At 41.1% G+C, this 21381-nt stretch overlaps 2 protein-coding genes across 2 annotated transcripts; one reads left to right on the forward strand and one right to left on the reverse strand.

Annotated features, from left to right (window-relative positions):
- Positions 1–767: 767 nt before the first annotated feature.
- On the reverse strand, positions 768–4690 carry tm4sf4 (transmembrane 4 L six family member 4). Its single transcript, XM_076087878.1, has 4 exons — positions 4520–4690; positions 3392–3481; positions 1664–1806; positions 768–960 (listed from the first exon to the last, which is right to left on the reverse strand). Exons 1-4 carry the CDS (start codon positions 4688–4690, stop codon positions 768–770), a joined length of 597 nt encoding a protein of 198 aa, XP_075943993.1.
- Positions 4691–10951: 6261 nt separating this feature from the next.
- Positions 10952–20800, forward strand: LOC142946825 (glutathione hydrolase-like YwrD proenzyme). Its single transcript, XM_076088384.1, has 12 exons — positions 10952–11168; positions 12126–12279; positions 12354–12507; positions 14080–14286; positions 15690–15842; positions 15918–16005; positions 16473–16638; positions 17982–18138; positions 18435–18617; positions 18982–19066; positions 19406–19501; positions 19921–20800. The coding sequence occupies exons 1-12, from the start codon at positions 11069–11071 to the stop codon at positions 20064–20066; spliced, it is 1689 nt and encodes a 562-aa protein (XP_075944499.1). The 5' UTR covers positions 10952–11068; the 3' UTR covers positions 20067–20800.
- The last annotated feature ends 581 nt before the right edge of the window (positions 20801–21381 follow it).

A 21381-nucleotide genomic window follows, 5' to 3' on the forward strand; every position in this document is an offset into this window, starting at 1 on the left:
CATCTGCTTCAACAGTATGATCTTTATTTACTGACTTAGCTGAAGGGGCAAACACTGATTCAAAAATATATAGCACGACGAAAATCATTAAATACAGTAGTGTTAGAAATTAATTAGAGCCAGAAATGCACATTCAGATTTAATAATAAAAATAAACTGTCATTAATGTTTGCTAGAGAGTAAATGGAAAACCCTTTAAATTAGAGCTCTGTCATTTCACCAGTGTTGTTGATACACACAGTGTAATCGAGGAACTCTTATGCAAAAACGTAGAGCTGAAGCAAGATGAAGCAAGAAACTACTGTCATCCTCTAAAAACAGAATAAATACAAGAAGCAGCCGTCTGCTGGCTCTCACAGCTGTAGGAAGTGCTCAGACGGCTCAATCACCCTGAAAGACAAACATGAACATTTTCAATACTCTCTCTTTACACAAAATTTATGTTACAAAGAGAAAACTATCTATTATGTCTTCTGTGTTTCTTTCGTGTCTGTGATTTTAGTGCTTTTCAGTGACTGAATTGTTTTCTTTATTTTCCCTTTTGTCACCATTTGTTAGATACTTAGTTATCCGATTCTGGAGTTACTACACAACAGTACAGTTCTTTTTATTGCTACAGTTTTACAGAAAGAAAAATAGATAATTAGTAACAAGAATACCAATAATCATAATCACCATAATAATAAAAATAAATGTTTGTAGATTTCGCTTCAAATTCATCCAATTCTTCTCACAAATTGACTCAGCTGAACCCGTCTTATCTCAGACTAGATACTGACCCCGCCACAGCAGTCGCCACACAGACATCCCAGCAGGCCGTTCACCACCTGCACAGCACACAGTGCCATCTGGATTAAACCCATGACCAGCAGCACAGAGAACAGAGAGAGATGCCAGGACACCACGCCGGGCGGCTCCAAACAAGCCGTCGTCCAGACAGTTTTGTTGGACAGGTAGTCACTGGAGAGGGAGGGGGAAGAAGAGACAGCAGGTTTTTATCTGTAGACAGTTTAAATTTATGAAGAACAGATTAATTAGTGAGTGAGTTCAATGTTTTACCTAGCCTGGTGTTAATGATATTTTACGTTAAAAGAGTGAACTGCAGCAGAGGTGGCACCAATGAAAATATGTTTGATTCTTAAAGTGAGCTACATTGAATGAAGTTTGGTTTATCAAGCTTTTTGTTCTTGTTCTACTGTGTTGCAAGACATCACATGCAACACTAGATTGGGGAAATGGCAAGAACCGACAAAAGACTTAATGAACAGCAGTCTGAGACCAAACCAAACCTGGAGGTGACCCCTAAAATGTGTACTTATTTGGATGTTAAAATGCTATTCTCCTTCTTTTTTTCTCCTTTTATACCCACGACGAATCAGTTAATTAAAGAAATAGTTTGACATTTTGGGATATATGCTTGTTCACTTTTATTGCCATGAGTGACACGAGAGGATCAACACCACTAACTATCAGCAAAAAGCAAATAAGCTTATTTCCCAAATGTCAAGCTATTCTTTCACAAAATGCTAGTCGTAATTATGAAAAGAAAAATCTATCTATCTTTCAATGAAAGAAACCACATGCACATCTTTAGTGATTATGCAGGTAATTTAGAATAAGATTTAACCATTTTAATACTTAATTTGAGTAGTGTGTGTCTCACCCGTTTGAGAAGGGATAGTCCCATTGCTTGCCTGTGATGTTAACCAGACACTCAGGTCCGTGGTTTATGGCCACAGCAGAAACTATAACTGAGTAACCAGCCCCCACAACACCCACAGCTGCAAACAGTATGGAGGTCAGCATCTAGAGAGAAAAGAAGAAGTTAATGGAAATCAATATTTTAGCAATCTCGCGTTTAACTTCTGTCACTCCATTGAAGTTGTTATCTCAGTGTGCAGAGACCAGGCTGAGGGTCACGAACCTACTGAGGTTTGTATGTGTGTGTGTGTGTGTGTGTGTGTGGTAATCTGACAGAATTTTGTTTGCTGATTCTTTCCTGGACCGCACACACACAAACACACCTACACATTCCTGAAGTATCGATCAGTATGTGTGTCTGAACCGCAACAATAGCAGCTATGTGTGATAAAGTCATGTGACACAGGAATTTCTTCACAATTTGGGTGTGAATGTGTGTTTTTGCTTTTATTGCGGTATAAATCATGGATGGTGTTTACATAGTGCCATTGTGTTTATTTTACAAATTATTAAACTTTAGTTAACAGGTGAGATACTGTAGATCCTGGTAGAATGAAATCAAGCAACACCCTGTAAGCCTTAATGCCCTATTATCTCTCTTTAATGAATTCATTCATTCATTTTTTGCTGGGCCATTCATGAGGTTCATATGTTTCTTTGTACCTATTCCTACCAAAAATAAAATAAAAAGGCACATAGTCTATAAAAGTTGTTTGTGGTGAAAATGTTTTTCTTTCTGGAGAAGTTACTAATCGAGGTCCTCTTGTGGCGAGCACAGCTCATAATATTATGTATATAATACAAAGACGTAAATGTGGAGCAAATTCAAAAAAGTTGATCATTCATAAAAATCCCTCACATAAAAAATAAGCTGAATAAACCATAAACTGCCACAAAATGTTGTGCTGAAGTTTTTGTGCCGCAAATAATATTTCATAATTTTTTATTTATTTATTTATTCGAATTGAACTCCAATTAATGGTAAGGACCTAAATTAACAAGTTATTGCCATTCACATAGGTTGAAAATATCCAATAGCACTTTGAAACAAGTAGGAGGACAAATAGGCAGTCTGGTCACTCCAACAAAATCTGTTTCAGCAACACAGTTGGGAAAAACAGTAGTTCTTCTTCCTGCTGCAGGCGTCATTCTCTGGCTGACTGTATACTTGACTGGCTGTTTAAATGGATGGCTTTTGTACAGGGTCTATATAGAAAAATTACTTTCTGGGTCCTTGGGTGTCACATGATTTGCACTTGCGATTGCGGCCACTACACCAACAACAGGCCGGTTTAATAGACCTTTTCTACTGAGGAAAGCAGAATTATGAAATTAATGATGGCTGAATTCCACTTAGCTGCTTCAGTTCCAGCGTTGTGATATTGTACATGATAACAATTGCAGTTGTTAAGCTGTTAGGCTAACATGTTTGAATTTATGATGTTGGCTTACTTCCTAATCCTCAGTGTTTTATTGACCTTCATGTAAATATGTGTGTGCGTCATTTTTTCACAAGATTTTTCCTCCCAAACTAAAACAAAACACCAGTTTCTGCAAAATTATTTTGCAGAAATTAAATTTCATCCCGTCTTGTGAGTCTAATTTGGATCCTCGCATAACTTTGACAAGCCAGAGCAGTGAATAATAATTTCATGATGGTGAGAAGTTAAACTGTGAAATATCTCCTCACCGCAAATCTCCGCCCACAGCTTTCATTGCCACAGCAACCGCAGCAGTCATTGTTCTTCAGACCCAAGAAGACCAGAGCCGGGAAGATCATCTGTTGCCCAAACACACCCCAAGTACACACACACATACACACACACACACACACACACACACACACACACACACACACACACACACACACACACACACACACACACACACACACACACACACACACACACACACACACACACAGATATAAAACAGTCAAGAAGATGATGAATTATTTGTTCCTCTGCTGTATGCAGGTCCAGGAGGAAATTGAACTGCCCACCATAATCATTAAGATATGAAGTAACTAGTTCCTAAACTTGCCATTTATTAACTCTGCACCAATTTTCATCAGGATTGATGCCAATAGAATAATTTGAAAGGTTCTAAAATCACACGTAGTGGTTTTAAACTGGGTCCTAGATTCTTTAAAATGCATTCGATAATATTCTGTTTTCTCAATATCTCTCATGTGAACTAGCAGTACGGTACGAGATACATGACTTGTACCGTACTTGCCTATGTGTAGGCCTACATTTTAGAGCTAATTGGATCTGTTACTAAATCATTTTTTTCAAAATGCAAAACATTCAATTCCATTCTTAAATGAGGATTTGCCTTTTTCTTCTTCTTTATTATAGCAAACTAAATATATTTAGGTTCTGAACTGCTGAGCAAGCAAGCAAAATCGAGAGCAAGATCAAGCCATCACCGTTAGATCTGGAATACTAAAACTTATTATTTTTGTGCTCATTTCTGACATTTTATATAATGAATGGATTTAGGATGGAAATAAAAATAAAAATAATTGGCAGATTAATCTATGATTAAAAATAATTGTTAGTTGCGGCATTAAATTCATTTTTTGTTATTTATAATCTATACTGTGTTCATGAGTCTACAGACACAGAGATAGCATCGGGATGACAAAATGCATTCCGTATCATGTGCTTAAGTTGCAATTTATTACATTTTTAAAACTTTACAAAAACATCAAAAGAAATCAGTTGTGACAAAATCATGCTGATATCACGCAGTGTACTCTATTCTGAATTTTACCGGCTATTACTGTCAAGTGTCGTAATTTCAACGTACTCACCAACACTCCGGATCCCAGAATGCCTCCACAGTACAAGGCTTCGTCTGTGATGTGTTCGCTCTCCACAACTTTTCCCCCGGGGAAGAAGAGCAGGATGTTACACAGCACGCATACAATCGACAGAGGCATCAGACTGATCCCCAAACACTTGGCAAAGCCGCCTGAACACATTTTGACACTGATGCTTCAACCTCCACGACAAGTAACGGCCCCTAAAGTGTCTCAAACCCCCACTAATGGTGGTCTTTCAATTGAATCTCAATCTGACAAAGCAAGGACGTCTTGGTTATAGAATAAAAAAATTAAAACTGCAGCTTTCCAACACCACCAGTTCTGCTAAAGCTTGGTTGTCCCTTCAAAAAGCTCTGTCCGCCTTACTGAATCTTCTCAGTGAACCTGTCTGCCTCACGTGTCCTGTTTCTTATTTGGTTTATGCTATATTTGAGCCTTTATAGCCCACACCCCGCCTCACTGCTTCACTTTTATAGCAGTCAGCTGTAATATGGCAGGATCACATACACGCATGTACAAACACACGTGCACACGCTTGTGACTGCATGCAAACACACACTGTGGGAGCACCCCTGTGTGCACACTGACACACCGCTGAAGACACAGTGGTTAATGTTCTACCATGTGTTTTGTGCTCATGGAGACAGAAGAGGAAGAGACAGACAGTTGGTCGATACAGTGGAGCCCTCATGGCTAATCTGCACAACTGGTTTAGTGGGAACAAGACAGAGTTCCTCATTAGAACTGTCTAATCTGTAAAGTTCTATAACAACGTAATCATTTCTCATAAGTAATGTTTCATCACGTGTTACAGTATGTGAGAAATCTATTAGTGAAACATTATGATTCTGAGAAATTATCACATTAAAACCCCACAAAATGCCAATAATAAGGACAAATTGACGATCATCTGACCACAAACCTGCCTGGTAATCACTTTTTTTTAACAGCTGTAACTAACTAATCAGGTCATAGGTTTCACCTGTGCATCCTGTAAACTTGAATTAACGTTGATTAAAAATATCTATCATAAAATCATTTATTTTCAGAGTTTTATAATTCGAATTGCTATTTGTGGAGTGAAAAGACAAACACATGTCATTAATCTGTGGACATTTTCACAACTTTGGACTTGGTCATTTATTAGCTGATAACATTCGAAAGGATCCTGGCCTCTGGTCTCACTTTTTCAGGTCTCAATGATTTAATTGGTGATGATCATGTTTTTTATTTACTTTTTAAAAGTAAAAACAATGTTCAAAAAGTGGGCTCTGACGTCATGCAAATTCAAAAAAGCCTGACTGTTTAAAACCTTACTGTGTGGCAGGATAGCCCATTAATAAGTCCAACATCACCTGAATGACCTACAGCTTCTATTCTCTCCTTATTCTTGATGCTCTAATATTTTGGCTGACAATTTGTCCAAGAATTTCTGCTCTCCATCCTAAACTTAATTATTGAATTCTTGTTCTCAGAACTTGGATTTTAGCTTTAGGGGGGAAATGGGCATTAAGTGCAAACGCATCAATACTTGTAGTTGTGTCTGTTTGACATACTTATGGCCTGGTTTATTCCTAACATTTCACTGTGGTTGTGTTGAGTTCAGAACCTCTCCCCAGAACTATGGAAGCCCGCACGTCTCACTCTCACTCCTGATATCTTTCGTCAGCAGAGTCGTGCCAAAAATCAGCTGGATCCGGTTTATAATCAAAAAAGTATTTAATAATTAACAGAAGATAAGACAGTTACAAACTGAATTACTCTATCGATAGAAATATCTTTCATGAAGCAGAGACCAAACGAATTCCCCGCACAGACCAGCCGAGCTGGTTAGCTGTCCGACGGCTCCGAGTGATCTAATTATTTGTTCTGTGAAACAATGTCTCTAAGTCCGAAAGTTCAAATGTCCAGTATCAGCTTCAGTGATTGGCTGAAATCCAATAGCCCCCTCCTGGCTTCGGGCTCCGCCTCCTTCGGACTCCGCCTGCCCTCTGCTCCGATGGTCAGTCCTCCTCAGAATCAGAATCAGAATCAGAATCAGAATCAGCTTTATTGGCCATGTATGCTTACGCATACATGGAATTTGACTCCGGTTTCCACTCCGCTCTCAATGTACAAACACAAATTTACAATAAACAACAAAAAAATATATATAAAGAATAAAAAAGGGCAGCAAAAAAAGTAGAACAGATGTAGGTATAAACATTTAACAGCTACAGTATATACAATATAAGTATAAATATATATCCAAAAGAAAAAGTGTACATATATATATATATATATATATATATATATATATATATATACAGACACACATGTGAACATAAACCTATAAACAATGGCAATGGAATTGTGATAGTGCAAGTGGTGGTAACAGTGCAAACAGAGGTAGTGCAGTATGACTTATTTATTGTTCATGAGAGTGACGGCCAGTGGAAAGAAGCTGTTCCTGTGTCTGGTGGTTTTGGCGTACAGAGCCCTGTAGCGCCTACCAGAGGGGAGGAGTTGGAACAGCTAGTGTCCAGGGTGTGAAGGGTCTGCAGTGATCTTTCCAGCCCATTTCCTGACTCTGGAGGTGAACAAGTCCGGGATGGAGGGCAGGCTGGAACCAATGATCCTCTCTGCAGACCTGACAATCCGTTGGAGTCTGTTCCTGTCCTGTTTGGTGGCCGATCCAAACCACACAGTGATAGAGGAGCAGAGAACAGACTGGATGATGGTGGAGTAGAACAGGATCAGCAGCTCCTGAGGCAGGTTGAACTTCCTGAGCTGGCGCAGAAAGTACAACCTCTGCTGGGCCTTTTTTCTGATGGTGTTGATGTTGGGGGCCCACTTCAGGTCCTGGGAGATTGTGGATCCCAGAAACTTGAAGGTCTCCACAGCAGACACCGTGCTGTTGAGTATGGTGAGGGGGGGCAGTGTTGGGGGGCTCCTCCTGAAGTCCACTGTCATCTCCACAGTTTTGAGCCTGTTAAGCTCCAGGTTGTTCTGACCGCACCAGAGGACCAGCTGTTCAACCTCCCGTCTGTACGCAGACTCATCACCGTCCCTGATGAGGCCGATGACCGTTGTGTCATCTGCGAACTTCAGGAGTTTAACAGACGGGTTCTCTGAGGTGCAGTCGTTGGTGTAGAGAGGGAGAAGAGCAGTGGGGAGAGCACACACCCCTGGGGGGCGCCAGTGCTGATAGTCCGGGTGCTGGATATGATTTTTCCCAGCCTCACCTGCTGCGTCCTGTCAGTCAGGAAGTTTGTGATCCACTGACAGGTGGAGGCTGGCACAGTGAGCTGGGAGAGTTTGGTTTGGAGTATTGCTGGGATGATGGTGTTGAACGCTGAGCTGAAGTCGACGAACAGAACCCTTGCATATGTCCCTGGGGAGTCGAGGTGTTGCAGCATGTAGTGCAGTCCCATGTTGACTGCATCATCCACTGACCTGTTTGCACGGTAGGTGTAGTGGCCATTTGTCAACTTCATCCAACTTAAACAAACAATACTCAAACGCCACTGATGCACCGTGGTCGGTATTTTTACGCAGCCAGAAGAGAGTGGATTGTCCATGCAGGATTCCGATTTTTGTGTTTATTGAATAAAGCAAATAAACGAACAAACAAACGAACTAACAAAACTCCTGTCGTGCTGTCTCTCCTGTGATGTGATATGCTGGTAAAAACTATACGCCCACCCCGGTGCATGCTGGTCCTATCCTTCTACTCATATATATAGCAACAGGTGCCCACAGTAATTACCCAAAAAACAATATAACTAAACAAATTACTATTAAAGAGAAAAATAATCTTAATATATAAAACATCTACAATAATTAAACAATACTTATAAATGAAATAACAAAATACAATATCAAATAAATAGCTCCAACAGTAGGCAAACTGCAGGGGGTCCAGCAGGGGCCCTGTGATGTCCTTCAGATGGGTCAACACCAGTTTCTCAAAGGATTTCATGACCACAGACGTCAGGGCGACAGGCCTGTAGTCATTTAATCTTTTGATGGAGGATTTCTGATGAAGGTGCTGTACTTTATCTTACAGCGTATGGATAAGAGGATGATTCCAGTGATCAACAGAAAACACAGCAGTCCTAGACAGAACGCAGCAACCCTTAAAGGTCTGCTTCGGACGGCCGGAGGATACTTCTCAGTACGCGGTCCTAAAGAGGCACAGAGAGCAGCTTCATTAGTTTCTAACATTCTGTTACGATGAATCATTTCAACACCCTTAAACATCCATCCATCCATTTTCCTCCGCTTATCCGGGGTCGGGTCGCGGTGGCAACAGGCCAAGCAGGCTGACCCAGACCTCCCTCTCACCGGCAACATGTTCCAGCTCATTCTGGGGGATCCCGAGGCGTTCCCAGGCCAGCTGGGAGGTGTAATCCCTCCAGCGTGTTCTGGGTCTTCCCCGGGGTCTCTTCCCAGTTGGACGTGCTTGGAAAACCTCCAGTGGGAGGCGTCCAGGAGGCATCCTAATTAGATGCCCGAACCACCTCAGCTGACTCCTTTCGACGCGAAGGAGTAGCGGCTCGACTCCAAGCTCCCTCCTGATGACCGAGCTCCTTACCCTATCTCTAAGGCTGAGCCCGGCCACCCTACGGAGGAAGCTCATTTCGGCCGCTTGTAGCCGCGACCTTGTCCTTTCGGTCACGACCCAGAGTTCGTGACCATAGGTGAGGGTAGGAACGTAGACCGACTGGTAAATTGAGAGCTTTGCCTTCCGGCTCAGCTCCCTCTTCACCAAGACGGTCCGGTGCAGCGCCTGCTTTACTGCTGCAGCTGCACCGATCCGTCTGTCGATCTCCCGCTCCGACTGACTCCGCTGACTCTGCATTGATGATGATAATCTACAGACTTTACTTTCTTCCTGTCACGTGGTTGATCTTTCCACTCTGTTGTAACACTGTCATGACAAGAGTTGATGCTTCCTCAGATCTCAGAAAGAATGATGCCCAAAACAATTACATTTTAGATCCAGTTTGCTTTTCTTTTTTCCAGTAGTTTGAACTAAAGTGGCACCAAAACAGCAGCACAACACCAGATAATGAGTCCTATACTCAGAGCTTTAAAACTGAGGTCAGAATGTAAATGTTTCTTATTTCATTCAAACACGATTCAAAGATAACAACAAACATACGATGATTTCTTTATGATTTCTCACCTCCTCCGGGTGGCTGAGTATCAGCGCGATGGTCTCCGATAGCGTCGGCCCTCTCGTAGATGTCCACCTCCCTTTCCTCCCAATCTACTTCCTGCACCTTTCTGTCGTATCTCACCTTCTTTGATAGATCTGGTTTAGCGTAAATATCCGAGGACATCTTGAGACAGTCGAACCGTAGCTGCTCTGTTAAAGGGTTACTGTTGCTGCTGTAAAACCTTAATGTGTACTAGTATAGCATGCAGTACTAACTGTGGTAGATATAAATCCAATAATTGAAGATGTGTACTGATGCTGCCAGTGTTGCTGAGCCCGACTTCTGTCTGGTTTCAGTAATGAAAGTAAAGGAAGTACCAGCACACACACACACATACACACACACACGCACACACACACACACACACACCTACAACCTTTTAATCTCCTGACTCAATTGGATAGAAACCTAAACTTCAGCCAAGAGACTGCATTGTCCAATATTATTATTATTTTATTCTTTCTTTGTTCAAAAAAAGAAGATTCTCTGCCAGCAACAACAATATGCATATCGATAGATTCACCCACATTCAAATCGGCCACCATCAGTCGGCCACCTTCGTCTGACCACTTCCTGTTGACGGTGTCTCTGCATGCTCAGCTTGCCTCATACGATCATCTTCTGAAAAGCCTCACTCAAATATCCCTTTCTGGCTCTCACGACTATTCTTTACCGTGTTTAATACATACAGTGAGTGATTATACTTTTTAGTTTAATACATTCAATGATTATGCTTTTATGGTTTAGCACTTCTATAAGTAAATATGCTGTAACATATAATATCCTCTATAAGTAAACATATTGTAAACATATAATACATTCCATAAGTAAATATATTGTGACATTTAATATATTGTGACATTTAATATATTGTGACATTTTATATTCACCATTAGGGGTGCCATTAATCATACTAAGAATGCTTTTAATACTTGTTGTTGTAAGTGTTTTACAGGCAAAACAAATGATAAATAGATGAAAAACTGCTAGATGCGTCTGGTGGGTCCCGACACATGACACATATAACCTCTAATGCCTCTAACTAGCTTGTTATTCCATCATGATTTCTCTTGAATAATGGCCTGAAGATAAAATGTGAATATCAGTTAAGTACAAAAAAAAACAACAGGTTTCAGCATCCATCGATGTAATCGGTCATCCGTTTCTCTGCTGCCGTCCCTGTACTGTCCCCGTCCCAGTCGAGCCAAACTCAATTGATACCCGAGTAACCGATTAGAAGTTGCGAGTCCTGTCAGTAACCAGTCCAGTACGGTTTAATTGTCCCTGTTGTGTTGCCTTGTTTCTGCCAGCAGTCGCTGGTAGTTAAAGCGGGATGGATAGCGACTTGTCTTTCTCCTCTCGCCGGTCACCTGTTGTGTGTTTACACGGCTGTGTGGCATCCAGCCAGCCGCTAGCTACCAGTATAGGACTCGGTGAGTGGAAAACAATTCGCCACGATGATCTAAAGTAGGCAACAAAGTGACAATCTCCTGAATACGTTTCGGTTTTTCCCCATAATAACTAGTTAATAAAATCAGGAAGGAAACTAAGAACAAAAAACATAATTTTCACTTAAACTTGGAAAAATCTACCAAGAATTTGCTCCACATAAGGACATGCAGGCAGTTAATGTAACGTCAGTTAACCCTGGTTAATTAAACGCTAACCTAAACCTAATGCTAGCGAATTAGCTACAAAACTGTTAGCACAACAAGTGCTATTCTGAGTCAAACCTCACTGACGAGAAGATATGGTTTTCATTCAGACCCCACACTGTATGTGACACGGTAACGTCAGTTTATAAGCATTTAGCCAAAGTCCATTACCAATTATGTTCTTGATTAATTTTGTCTGTAAAATATAAAATAATATGGTAACTGAAACAATCTCTGTGAGCCCAAAGTGACATTTTGCTGATTTCTTTCCTACAAAATGCCCAAACAAACATATTCAGTAGACCGTCATATAAGATAAATTAAAGCAGCAAGTCCTCATACTGGAGATCCTGGAACTGAAGAACGTTTTGACAATTTAGCTTGAGACAATCTACTGATTGTCTAATCATTTCACCTCTTGCCAAAACTACAAATATCCTATTACTGGCAACCATCCATCTATGTTTTTGTTTATTTCTGTCAGAGTGCCTCTGAGATTTGAGATACCAATGAAGGTGAAGGGCATTTTATTTGTACTGCTCACAAAGCTAAGATGGTACGTGGGACATCTGAACAGGAGAAATTGAGAAGATACGTTATGTTTGTAATATGTAAAGTTACTCCACATGTGAGATACTCAAAGTGGTAGTAAATTGTACCTGAACCATACACTGATAAGGACCTTTTAGGGTCTAGGGTTGTATTAATCACACATGGTCGTGTGTTTGTGTCCAGATATCTTGAAGCGTGGTGGTAATGCAGCAGATGCTGCGATTGCTATAGCAGCAGCGCTGGTGGTAACAGAGCCGTGCAGCACCGGTCCTGGTGGAGACGCCTTCTGCTTGTTCTACAACGGAAACACCGGAGAGATCAGAGGAATTAACGGCAGGTGGAAACTCTTCTTTCGCTGCTGTTGTCTTCATAGTACAGAATGATTAACTGAGCCTCCCTCTGTGTCCTCAGTGGTCGTTCGCCCAGAGCTCAGACTCTGGACTTCCTGGAAGGACGTGGTTACACTGCGGAGGCACCTCCCTCACCTGCTGATGCCTTGAATGTCACAGTACCAGGGGCCCCTGCATGTTGGTGCGATACCGTGCAGCTGTTTGGCAGTCACAAGGTTTGGTGTGTTTGTGTATTCATCTGTGTGTGCTGTGTTTTATGCAACACCCAGGTAGCCAAAAGCCCATCGAACATAATCATTCACATGACGTAAACAACCTACATGTAAACACTGCAAAGGGAGCCTTATTGGAACACCACTAACAAACACACTTGGAAGTAGGACTTTTGACACTTGTGTCAACAGTGGTGTTGAAGGTGGGTCAAGAAGATACAAACTGGCTCTATGGATATTCCCTTTTTTGGTCAAACAGGGGTTACTTAGCCTTTTATGGTAGGTAGGTAGGTATGTTTTTTTACAGGTCTAATAAAATGTGGGCAAGCTTTTGAACTATGGCTCCTAAACTTGAATTAATTGGAGCCACTGATCTGTTTTTTCTCTCCTGGGGGGTTGGGACTTGAACTCAGCAGACAAAAACTCCCGTGTAAACAATATACTTCAGCAATAATCATTTGAAAGCTGAAGACTCGTCTGCTTTAAATTGTACTCCTGGCAGATGAGAGCAGTCACACTGCACTTCACAAATATACAATCAGTCCATGTCTCTTGGAACTGTCTTATCTCTCAGGTCAACCTAATTTTGCAGTCTTGTTAAAAATAAAAAAAAATAAAACTCCAAAATAAAAGACTGGTGAAAAATGTAAATGTGTAAACAAATTTTATTTGTGGGCAGGACTTCACAATAAAACTCAAAATTGACATTGTCCTCACAGGCTGGACTTGGTACCCGTGCCCGTAGTTTTAGAGCTCCTGTTTTAAAATGGATATAAAGCAGTTACGTGGTCTTAAGTTGTGTGTATTTTTGCATTGTATGTCCACTCAAACTTCATTTGTCCTAGCAGAATGAATGCTTAAAGGGGACATATTATGAAAAACCAACTTTTTGTGTGCACATACATTTGGCTATCTGGAGTCCCTACCAAACCACAAACTGTGAAATAAGACAACCAGTCAGTTTTTCTGGGCTACCTAGATTAGAAAACATGTGATTCCGTAAACCATTCAGATTTGGCTCCCCTTCCTATGTCACATGCGGGCTCATAAGAATATACCTCCCTCCATCTGAGTATCTCCCCCCACGACTTGAGAACTGCCTTTAAAAAGGTGCGCCATATTTTTCTCGCAAGCCAATTAGAGCAGACTGTGCTTTTTGGGAAGTGGGGCTTAAGGAGAAAACATACGATGAATTGTAGATAATGTCAGTGCAGCTATAATTGGATTTTGAGAACAGTTACGAGATACATGCAACACGTTCACAACTGTTTGTTTTATGCTATCAAAATGTGTCTTAGGAAATTAAATATATTATTAATGTAATGGAAGTGAGTATTGTTAACATTAAGGGAATTTTGGGACATCAGAAAAGTAAATAGCACATCATAATAAAGTAACCGTGAAGGGTTTCCTCATTTGCACGGGCTGAAAACCCTCAGAGGAAATTACAAACCAGTTGGTCTCCAAATATTTCTCCTCAAAACAATGACTCACACTTCCTGCTCAGCGAGGTTTCCTGTGAGGTCATAAGCGCATGCTTCCTCTCCCTGTTTTCCTGTTTCCCTGTTTCCCTAGCTGTCCTTGCAGGAGGTGCTGAGCGGGGCAGTGGAGCTTGCAGAAGTGGGGTATCCTGTTGCAGAGGTAACGGCTCACCACTGGGCAAAATGGGTCGCTGCTCTGAGAGATGATGGGAAGGAACTAGGTGGAGACCTGCTGATCGATGGTCAGGCCCCCAAATGTGGACAAGTATTCAGAAACCCAACCCTGGCCCAGACCCTGAAGGTAAATCATTGAAACTAACAAACACACAACGCATGTTAATAGGTCATGTGAGGAGCACTGGGCCATTCTTTTCTGAACTCTGGTTATTTAGAACAGAAGGAAACAGAATACTTGTTTGCTGTTGCCTCGTCTTCCCAGAGGTTTTATTCTTTTCTAAACTTGACTTAGCCTTCTATATAGGAAGACCTTGAATGAACCCAGGGGCAGCATGGATAATTAACTCTGAACCCATTAGTGTGTTGGACTCAATATGGATGGGAAACAAGGTTGATGGAGGAAGGAATACAGGGCTGGTCAAAATAGGAAGGACATGGCAAATTGCAAGGGGAGGATGGAGGGAGCCTGTATACCTGGCCATCAACAGAATCCTTCATAGCTCAATGCACTTAAAAGTAGTTTCCAGCAGATCTAAGTTAAAGTTTATTAAAATATTGGCACGCTTTCAAGGTGGAAAAAGTAGAAAGCAATGCCTCTGTTTGTACCTTGTACTGTTAGCCGCTTATATCTACGGCAAACAAATATCCAATTAAAGTAGGCTTATTGGTCTGTCTGTCTGTGTCTGTCGGTCGATCCACCACTTTGATCCAGGCTGAAATATCTCAACAACTATTGGAGGGATCGCTATTACATTTTTGTAGAGAAATGGCCCCCAGAGAAAGGGAAAATTCTTTGAAACATAATTTAGATGTCGTGATGAGACGCTACAACTCGCCCCTTAAACCATTTTAAGTGAGGTGGTGCATTTTTGGATGTGCGGGGACAATGTAACATTCATAAAACCACGCTCAATTAGTAGTTTCCTGTCGGTGTGACTTCACTAGAACGATGACTGATCTCACAGTTTGTGTATTTATATGTGTTTGACTGCTTGTGCGTCACCAGTAAAGCATGCACTGCTCAATGCTCTTCTGTGTTACAGCATCAAACGGTCAATCAGTCTTTACTAATTCAATAATGCAGGAACACTGCCAAATACGCCCTTTATAAGTCCACACACACACACACACACACACACACACACACACATAACCACACATAACCACACACACACGTTACTGAGGCAGTTAAAACAATAGCAGTGACCTCAGCCCCATTGATGGATTTTTTCCATTGCATCATAACGGTGATTCCTCAGTGATGACAGTGTGTGATACATTTTTTTTTTTCATTCACACACACACACACACACACACACACACACACCATCCTGTTCATTTGCTAACATTGATTTGACCTGTAGATACTCACAATAGCGGACACGTCACCCACATATCTTTCATGTTGCATTACATGATATTTGAATGGCTGTGTTTTGTGCTGTGGTTTTAAAACATGCACATGGACAGGCAGAATAGGCTGATTGATTGAACAGTTGATTGATTGGTGGACTGATGTATCGACAGGAGCTGGGTGAGCGTGGCAAACCAGCTTTCTACCAGGGCAGAGTTGCCCAAGCCATCGTCGAAATCATCACCCAAAATGGAGGAGTCATGACCCTGGATGATCTCAGTAGCCATGACAGTGAGGTCATCACCCCCATAAGCACAGAGTACAAGGTGAGGTCAGCGAGCATCTGTCTGCATTTTTGAAAACGTGGTCAGCAGAGGGAATGATCTCCATTGTGTGTTCAGGGTGTGCGTCTGTGGGAGCCGCCTCCTAACAGTCAGGGGTTGACTGCCCTACTGCTGCTCAACATCCTGGAGAACTTCCCTCTCAAAGGTATTCACTGGCATGCTGATGTAGCAGAGATGCATTAGGACTCCATACGAGAGAATCTCACGTATAGATATCAGTCTGGCGATGTGGATGAATCAAAATTCACTTCATAAACAAAAAATAAACCTTTAGCATACTCACATTATTATTCATATTATCTTGGTTTTATTTGGCTGGGATTAGATATTCCCCTCTTAAATCTCTGCCTCCACAACATTACAAAGGAGGTGAATGGAATTCCTAGCGACCTGTCCAGGGTGTTCCCTGCCTCTGCACCCCTAAGGGGGTGTAGGTTCAGGTAATGATGGTTGGATGCTTCTTGTAGCTTTCCACTTGAACTGTTGACGGGATAATATCTTCAGTGAAAAAAAACTCTCCTCTACTCCTTCAAGGGGACAAAACCAAAAGTCATCATAGAATTAGATTTGCACTAATCTGTTGTGTGTGTGTGTGTCTGGGTGGGGCTGCAGGCCATAACAGCTCTGACTACATCCATGTACTGGCGGAGGCTGTGCGCTTGGCGCTGACAGACGCTCTGCGTTACCTGGGTGACCCAGATCATGTGAGCGTCCCTCTCGAAACCTTACTGGACAAGAGCTACAGCCACCAGCGAGCGCAGCGCATCCGCATGGATAGGTGTGTGTTTCTGCGTGTGTCCGTTAGTACCAGTGTGTACCCGTCGTGCTCTGTTGACTTTAGATAGGGCCGTAGATTTTTACTTCCCCTCACCCGACATAAATGTTAATCCCTTCATGCCTCGGCCCTTCCTCCCCTCCTGCACTGCTCCGTCTCCTGTGTTGGGTGTATGTTTTGGCAACAATATGTATTTATTGGTGAGTACTGTAGACTTTGACCTCAGGTCTAAAACAAACAGACTATAAAATTATTTTTATACCGTTCATAATCTCTTAACGATCTCTTAACATGCACACATGTACACACGTATTATTCAACCCATAAAAAAAACACCATAATTGAAATACCTGGGCGTGCACGTAGACAGTGCACAAGCCACACTGGACCCTTCTCATGTCCTGCATGAGGTGTACCAGCTTCTCCCCTCGGGAGGGGCTTGAAATAGGCCTTTTCCATACACATGGGCTGGCTTAGCTGGACTTGGTTTGACTCTGAAGGTGTGTCTTGAGTCCATTTATGTCTCACATATGCTAATATGTACTTATGAGTCACCATATATACTCGTATCATATAACGCATTAGACTGCATGCAGAGGGCTGCATCCCGCACGTACACCCCTCACACCTGGACTTTATTTAGTATCACCTTAACTCAACCTTTATGATTCAACCAACCCTAAATTGAATGTGAATCAGACCCATTGTCTCTCATTAATACAAACAGTAAGAAACGTATTGTCTTCACAGTCATGTTCACATAATAAAACAGGGAATTGGGAGAAATCAAGTGAAAGCAGGAAATTATAGATCATGTTTACATGCGCTGCAATCACCTGGTTACTGTTAAACCTGTGTTTACATGCACCCGGCAATCAGACTCCTCAGCCGACACCCGACGATATATTTGAACCAAGGCTGTCATATGTTTTTTTTTTTTTGCTCTGATAAGAACATTAGGACTGACACGCTGAGAAAACAGGTAGTGAGAAAGCACACAATTATAAAGATTATCTAAGCAATAGCCGGAGCTTCCAATGTGCAAGGTTGACAGTTACTTAGGACCTTTATTTTCCTATCAGATATATTTGATAAAAATACTATATTTGTATTCCTTGTGAAAATAAATTATCATTAAGTAGTAGCACATTGTCTTATTATTTATCTTTCAGTGCATTTTAAAACTGCATGAACATGCTAAGCAATTGAAAACACTTAAAGGAATAGAGGGAAATCCATTTATTTGCTTATTTGCAGAGAGTTGTGTGTATGCTAAATCATGCTGCTGGTGCCAGCAGATGAAAAAAAAGTAACAACCACAATGTCTGATGTGTGTTTATCTGTAGGGCCATGGAAGAAGTGGAGCCTGGCCTGACAGCAGGAAGTGACACAGTCTATTTCTGTGTGATTGACAGTCAGGGCAACGCCTGCTCATTTGTCAACAGCACCTATATGGGCTTTGGAAGTGGGCTGGTCCCTAAGGATTGTGGATTCTCACTACAGGTGTGAGGGGTCAGAAAGAGGGTATGCCATTGTGTGCATGTGAGGTTGAGAAGGGGGTGTAACACTGAGTGGCAACATCAGGGGATTTGATGAATAGAAATAAAGAAATCATGGACCAGACCTATGAAGACATATTGCACTACTTACATGGTAACATGGAATAAACTTCATTTCCACAGAAGTTATTCAATCTGAAAATAGAGACAATAAAACTTGAAAAAGGAGATTGATAAAGTTGATTATTATGAAGTTTATCATTATAGTGTTTTCATGAAATCCCTTTTTCCCGCTCACAGAATCGCGGTGCCAACTTTTGTCTGCATCGTAACCACGTTAACTGTGTCGCTGGGGGGAAGCGGCCGTTTCACACCATAATACCTGCACTTCTCACTGACTCTGCAACCACGTCACAAAAACCACGACTCCTTGCTGCACTGGGAGTGATGGGGGCATTGATGCAACCACAGGGACACGTGCAGGTACGCTGTGATCAAGAGCAGACTGAGGTGGAAAATGAATTGCAGAAAATTAGCTTTGAGATAAAGTATAATAAGTATTAAAGATATGTCCCTTACACGGTTATTAATCAGTTGTCTCTCTGTTGTTTGTGAACATTATCTTTTGATTTGTCCGTTTGCAAATAAGTTGCAATATGTTATTTAATAGTCAGACTAGAGCTGGCATTTGAGAAATCAAAAATTGGAAACACAAACCATTGTGTGCAGCAGGCTAGGGTGACTTCATTACATTAAGTGACTTGAACACACCTCGCTTTAATTGTGGTTCAGTCTTATGAGATGAATGTGTTAATGAGCTACTGACTGACGTTGCCCTTGTGTTTAGGTGTTGTTGAATATGTTGGAGTTTGGGATGAATCCTCAACAAGCTCTGGACGCACCAAGAGTCTATGTACAGTATCACCACAAAAGTATGTCATGTCCTCTCAAAACACACACACACACACACACACACACACAATCACACATGCAGACTCTGTCACATATAGAGAACAGTGTGATAGCATAAACATCATTTTATAATCACGTACAACAGCTCTTTCTAATTACAATCCAGCTGTCTGCCGCTCTAATCCTGGGATTAAACACCAGCCATTTATCAGCCGTTATGTAGGTAGTAGGATGGTGTTTTTCTACTGAATTCACATGAGATTTATGGTAATTTTGTGAAAGAAGACAGTGTGTCCCATGCTTGTGTAAAGCACTTTTTGGAATGATAATCATACTGTGATTAAACATTCTGTGTCTAGCTGATCAGTGGTCGGTTCATTTGGAGGAAGGGGTCGGCCAGGAGGTAGCTGAGGAGCTGAGAAGACGGGGCCACAAAGTCAGCTGGCCAATCACAGGTACCTTTTGTTATTTACACAATTACTGTTGGCAGTGTCTGCGTGGTATTTTGTTTTTTACATGATAAGTATGCTACGGTTCCAGACAGTAGACCAGTTTCTCATTCGTTCATCATAAAACACAAAACTAACAAAAACAGAGGAAAAAAGGCCGTTGTGCAGGATGTCAACGAAGCGGTTATTTGTAAGAGTTTTTGCACTCAAGTCAAGTTTTTTTTGCTCCATTTGTCTCATTGATACGTATTTTATTACAAATAGGTGCTACATGTAGGAAAAGGTAATGTGTTTCGTTAATGGTTAACTGGTGAAGCATTCTGGGTCTGAGTTAGCTGCTGCTGTCTGTAAAATGCTTCATTCTTCATGAATTCATTCAGTCATAGAAGTTTTTCCCCCATTTATCTTTTTGCTCAAACACACAGGCCACATGAGGTCACAGTTTGGGCGGGGACAGATCATCACAGTGGGGGATTGGTGGAACCCATCTGTCAATCAAGCTGATCATCCATCCAGGGTGCTGTGGGCGGGATCAGACCCCAGAGCAGATGGATGTGCTCAGGGATACTAGACATAAGTGACCTCCTCTCTTCTTCCCTATAGGTGTTGTATTCAAATACATTGATCACAAAGTATTCTGAAGTAAATTCCTACACATGAACTGTAGAACAGAGTTACTTTGAATATTTGCCGGTGACATAATTCACAATTATCGCCAACGTTTTTTCTTTGGCTTCTTTTATGAAACCATTTTTATTTCCACGTAATAACTTGACGACAACTCAGGTAATCAACACAATCGTAGCACAAGCATCACAGCACAACACATTAAACCTTTATAAAGTGTCTTTTTCATCACGTCTCCCCACAACCTCTTATATTCAAGCCACATTTATAAGATAGGACGCTGTTTTGTTCGCTCTTAAATGTAGAACAACCAATCGTAAAATACGTCTTTGTGTGACATCACATACAAAAGATGCTCTTCCTCAACCCTGCCTTTTGGTTGAGATAATTATCTGTTTCAATGTCTTTACTTAGATGCTGTTGGTGTAGAAACAATATAATTACATATATAACCCTCCCAAATTGAGTTTAGATAATGTAATTATGTGATGTGAATCAAGTCAATCAGTGTATCTCCGTTCAGATTTGTTTTGCATCGTTTTCCTACACCTTAATAAAGTGAAGTAAATGTACTGATTTAACAGTCTGTATTGAAATGATCTGTGAAATATGATGGACATTTTTACAATTTTATGCATTTTTACAAATGACAAATAAATCAATATTTTCTGTACCTGATGAAGAGCTGATTTTGGTCCAATATGTCTTATAAGAAAAGTACGATGTTTTAACAGCAGTAGTTAATACAGTTGGGAGTCATTAGGGAATTATAATTCAGTTACAGTTTTTTTAATTCAGCACCTACATAAGATAGATGTGTGTGTGTATCTAACAGGTCCTAATGGAGATTTTGATCATATGATCAGTTGGTACGTCCAACACTTTGGTCTAGAGAGCAAGATCTCTCAGAAAAAACCTGTATGTGTGGATATTCAGGGTCTCAAAAAGATGATTTCTAAAGTCTACTGTAACGTAAAATTGTACAATTCGTACAAAACATTTGGTCTGATATTATTTGTTTGCTCTGTATATTCCCAGTGTGAATATTTAACGTTATTTGCTTATTACTCTCTGACCTTTTCTCCTGCACCACCGACAAAAATCAGGGTCTAATGGGCACATTGCCATCAAGGACAAACCATTGCTGTTTTGGACACTTTCAAACAAAAAGATATATCACAGACTCTTATGCAGATTACCATGACATTTGCTGAGTCAATTGTTTTTCTGGCCTTTTCCACTGTCACAACTCTCAGGAC

The sequence above is a fragment of the Anarhichas minor genome, unplaced genomic scaffold (genome assembly GCF_050575085.1).
Source record: "Anarhichas minor isolate MPS153535 unplaced genomic scaffold, ASM5057508v1 ptg000010l, whole genome shotgun sequence".
NCBI lineage: Eukaryota > Metazoa > Chordata > Actinopteri > Perciformes > Anarhichadidae > Anarhichas > Anarhichas minor.

What these genes read in the sequence shown, in the direction of transcription:
- tm4sf4 (XM_076087878.1), bottom strand. Translation starts at nt 4,690, where the DNA reads ATGTGTTCAGGCGGCTTTGCCAAGTGTTTGGGGATCAGTCTGATGCCT. An exon ending in TTCTGGGATCCGGAGTGTTG is followed by an intron (nt 3,482 to 4,519) that starts GTGAGTACGTTG and finishes TTTGGGCAACAG; the next exon opens with ATGATCTTCCCGGCTCTGGT. An exon ending in GACTATCCCTTCTCAAACGG is followed by an intron (nt 961 to 1,663) that starts GTGAGACACACA and finishes CTCCCTCTCCAG; the next exon opens with TGACTACCTGTCCAACAAAA.
- LOC142946825 (XM_076088384.1), top strand. Translation starts at nt 11,069, where the DNA reads ATGGATAGCGACTTGTCTTTCTCCTCTCGCCGGTCACCTGTTGTGTGT. An exon ending in CCATAAGCACAGAGTACAAG is followed by an intron (nt 15,843 to 15,917) that starts GTGAGGTCAGCG and finishes TTGTGTGTTCAG; the next exon opens with GGTGTGCGTCTGTGGGAGCC. An exon ending in AGTCAGCTGGCCAATCACAG is followed by an intron (nt 19,502 to 19,920) that starts GTACCTTTTGTT and finishes TCAAACACACAG; the next exon opens with GCCACATGAGGTCACAGTTT.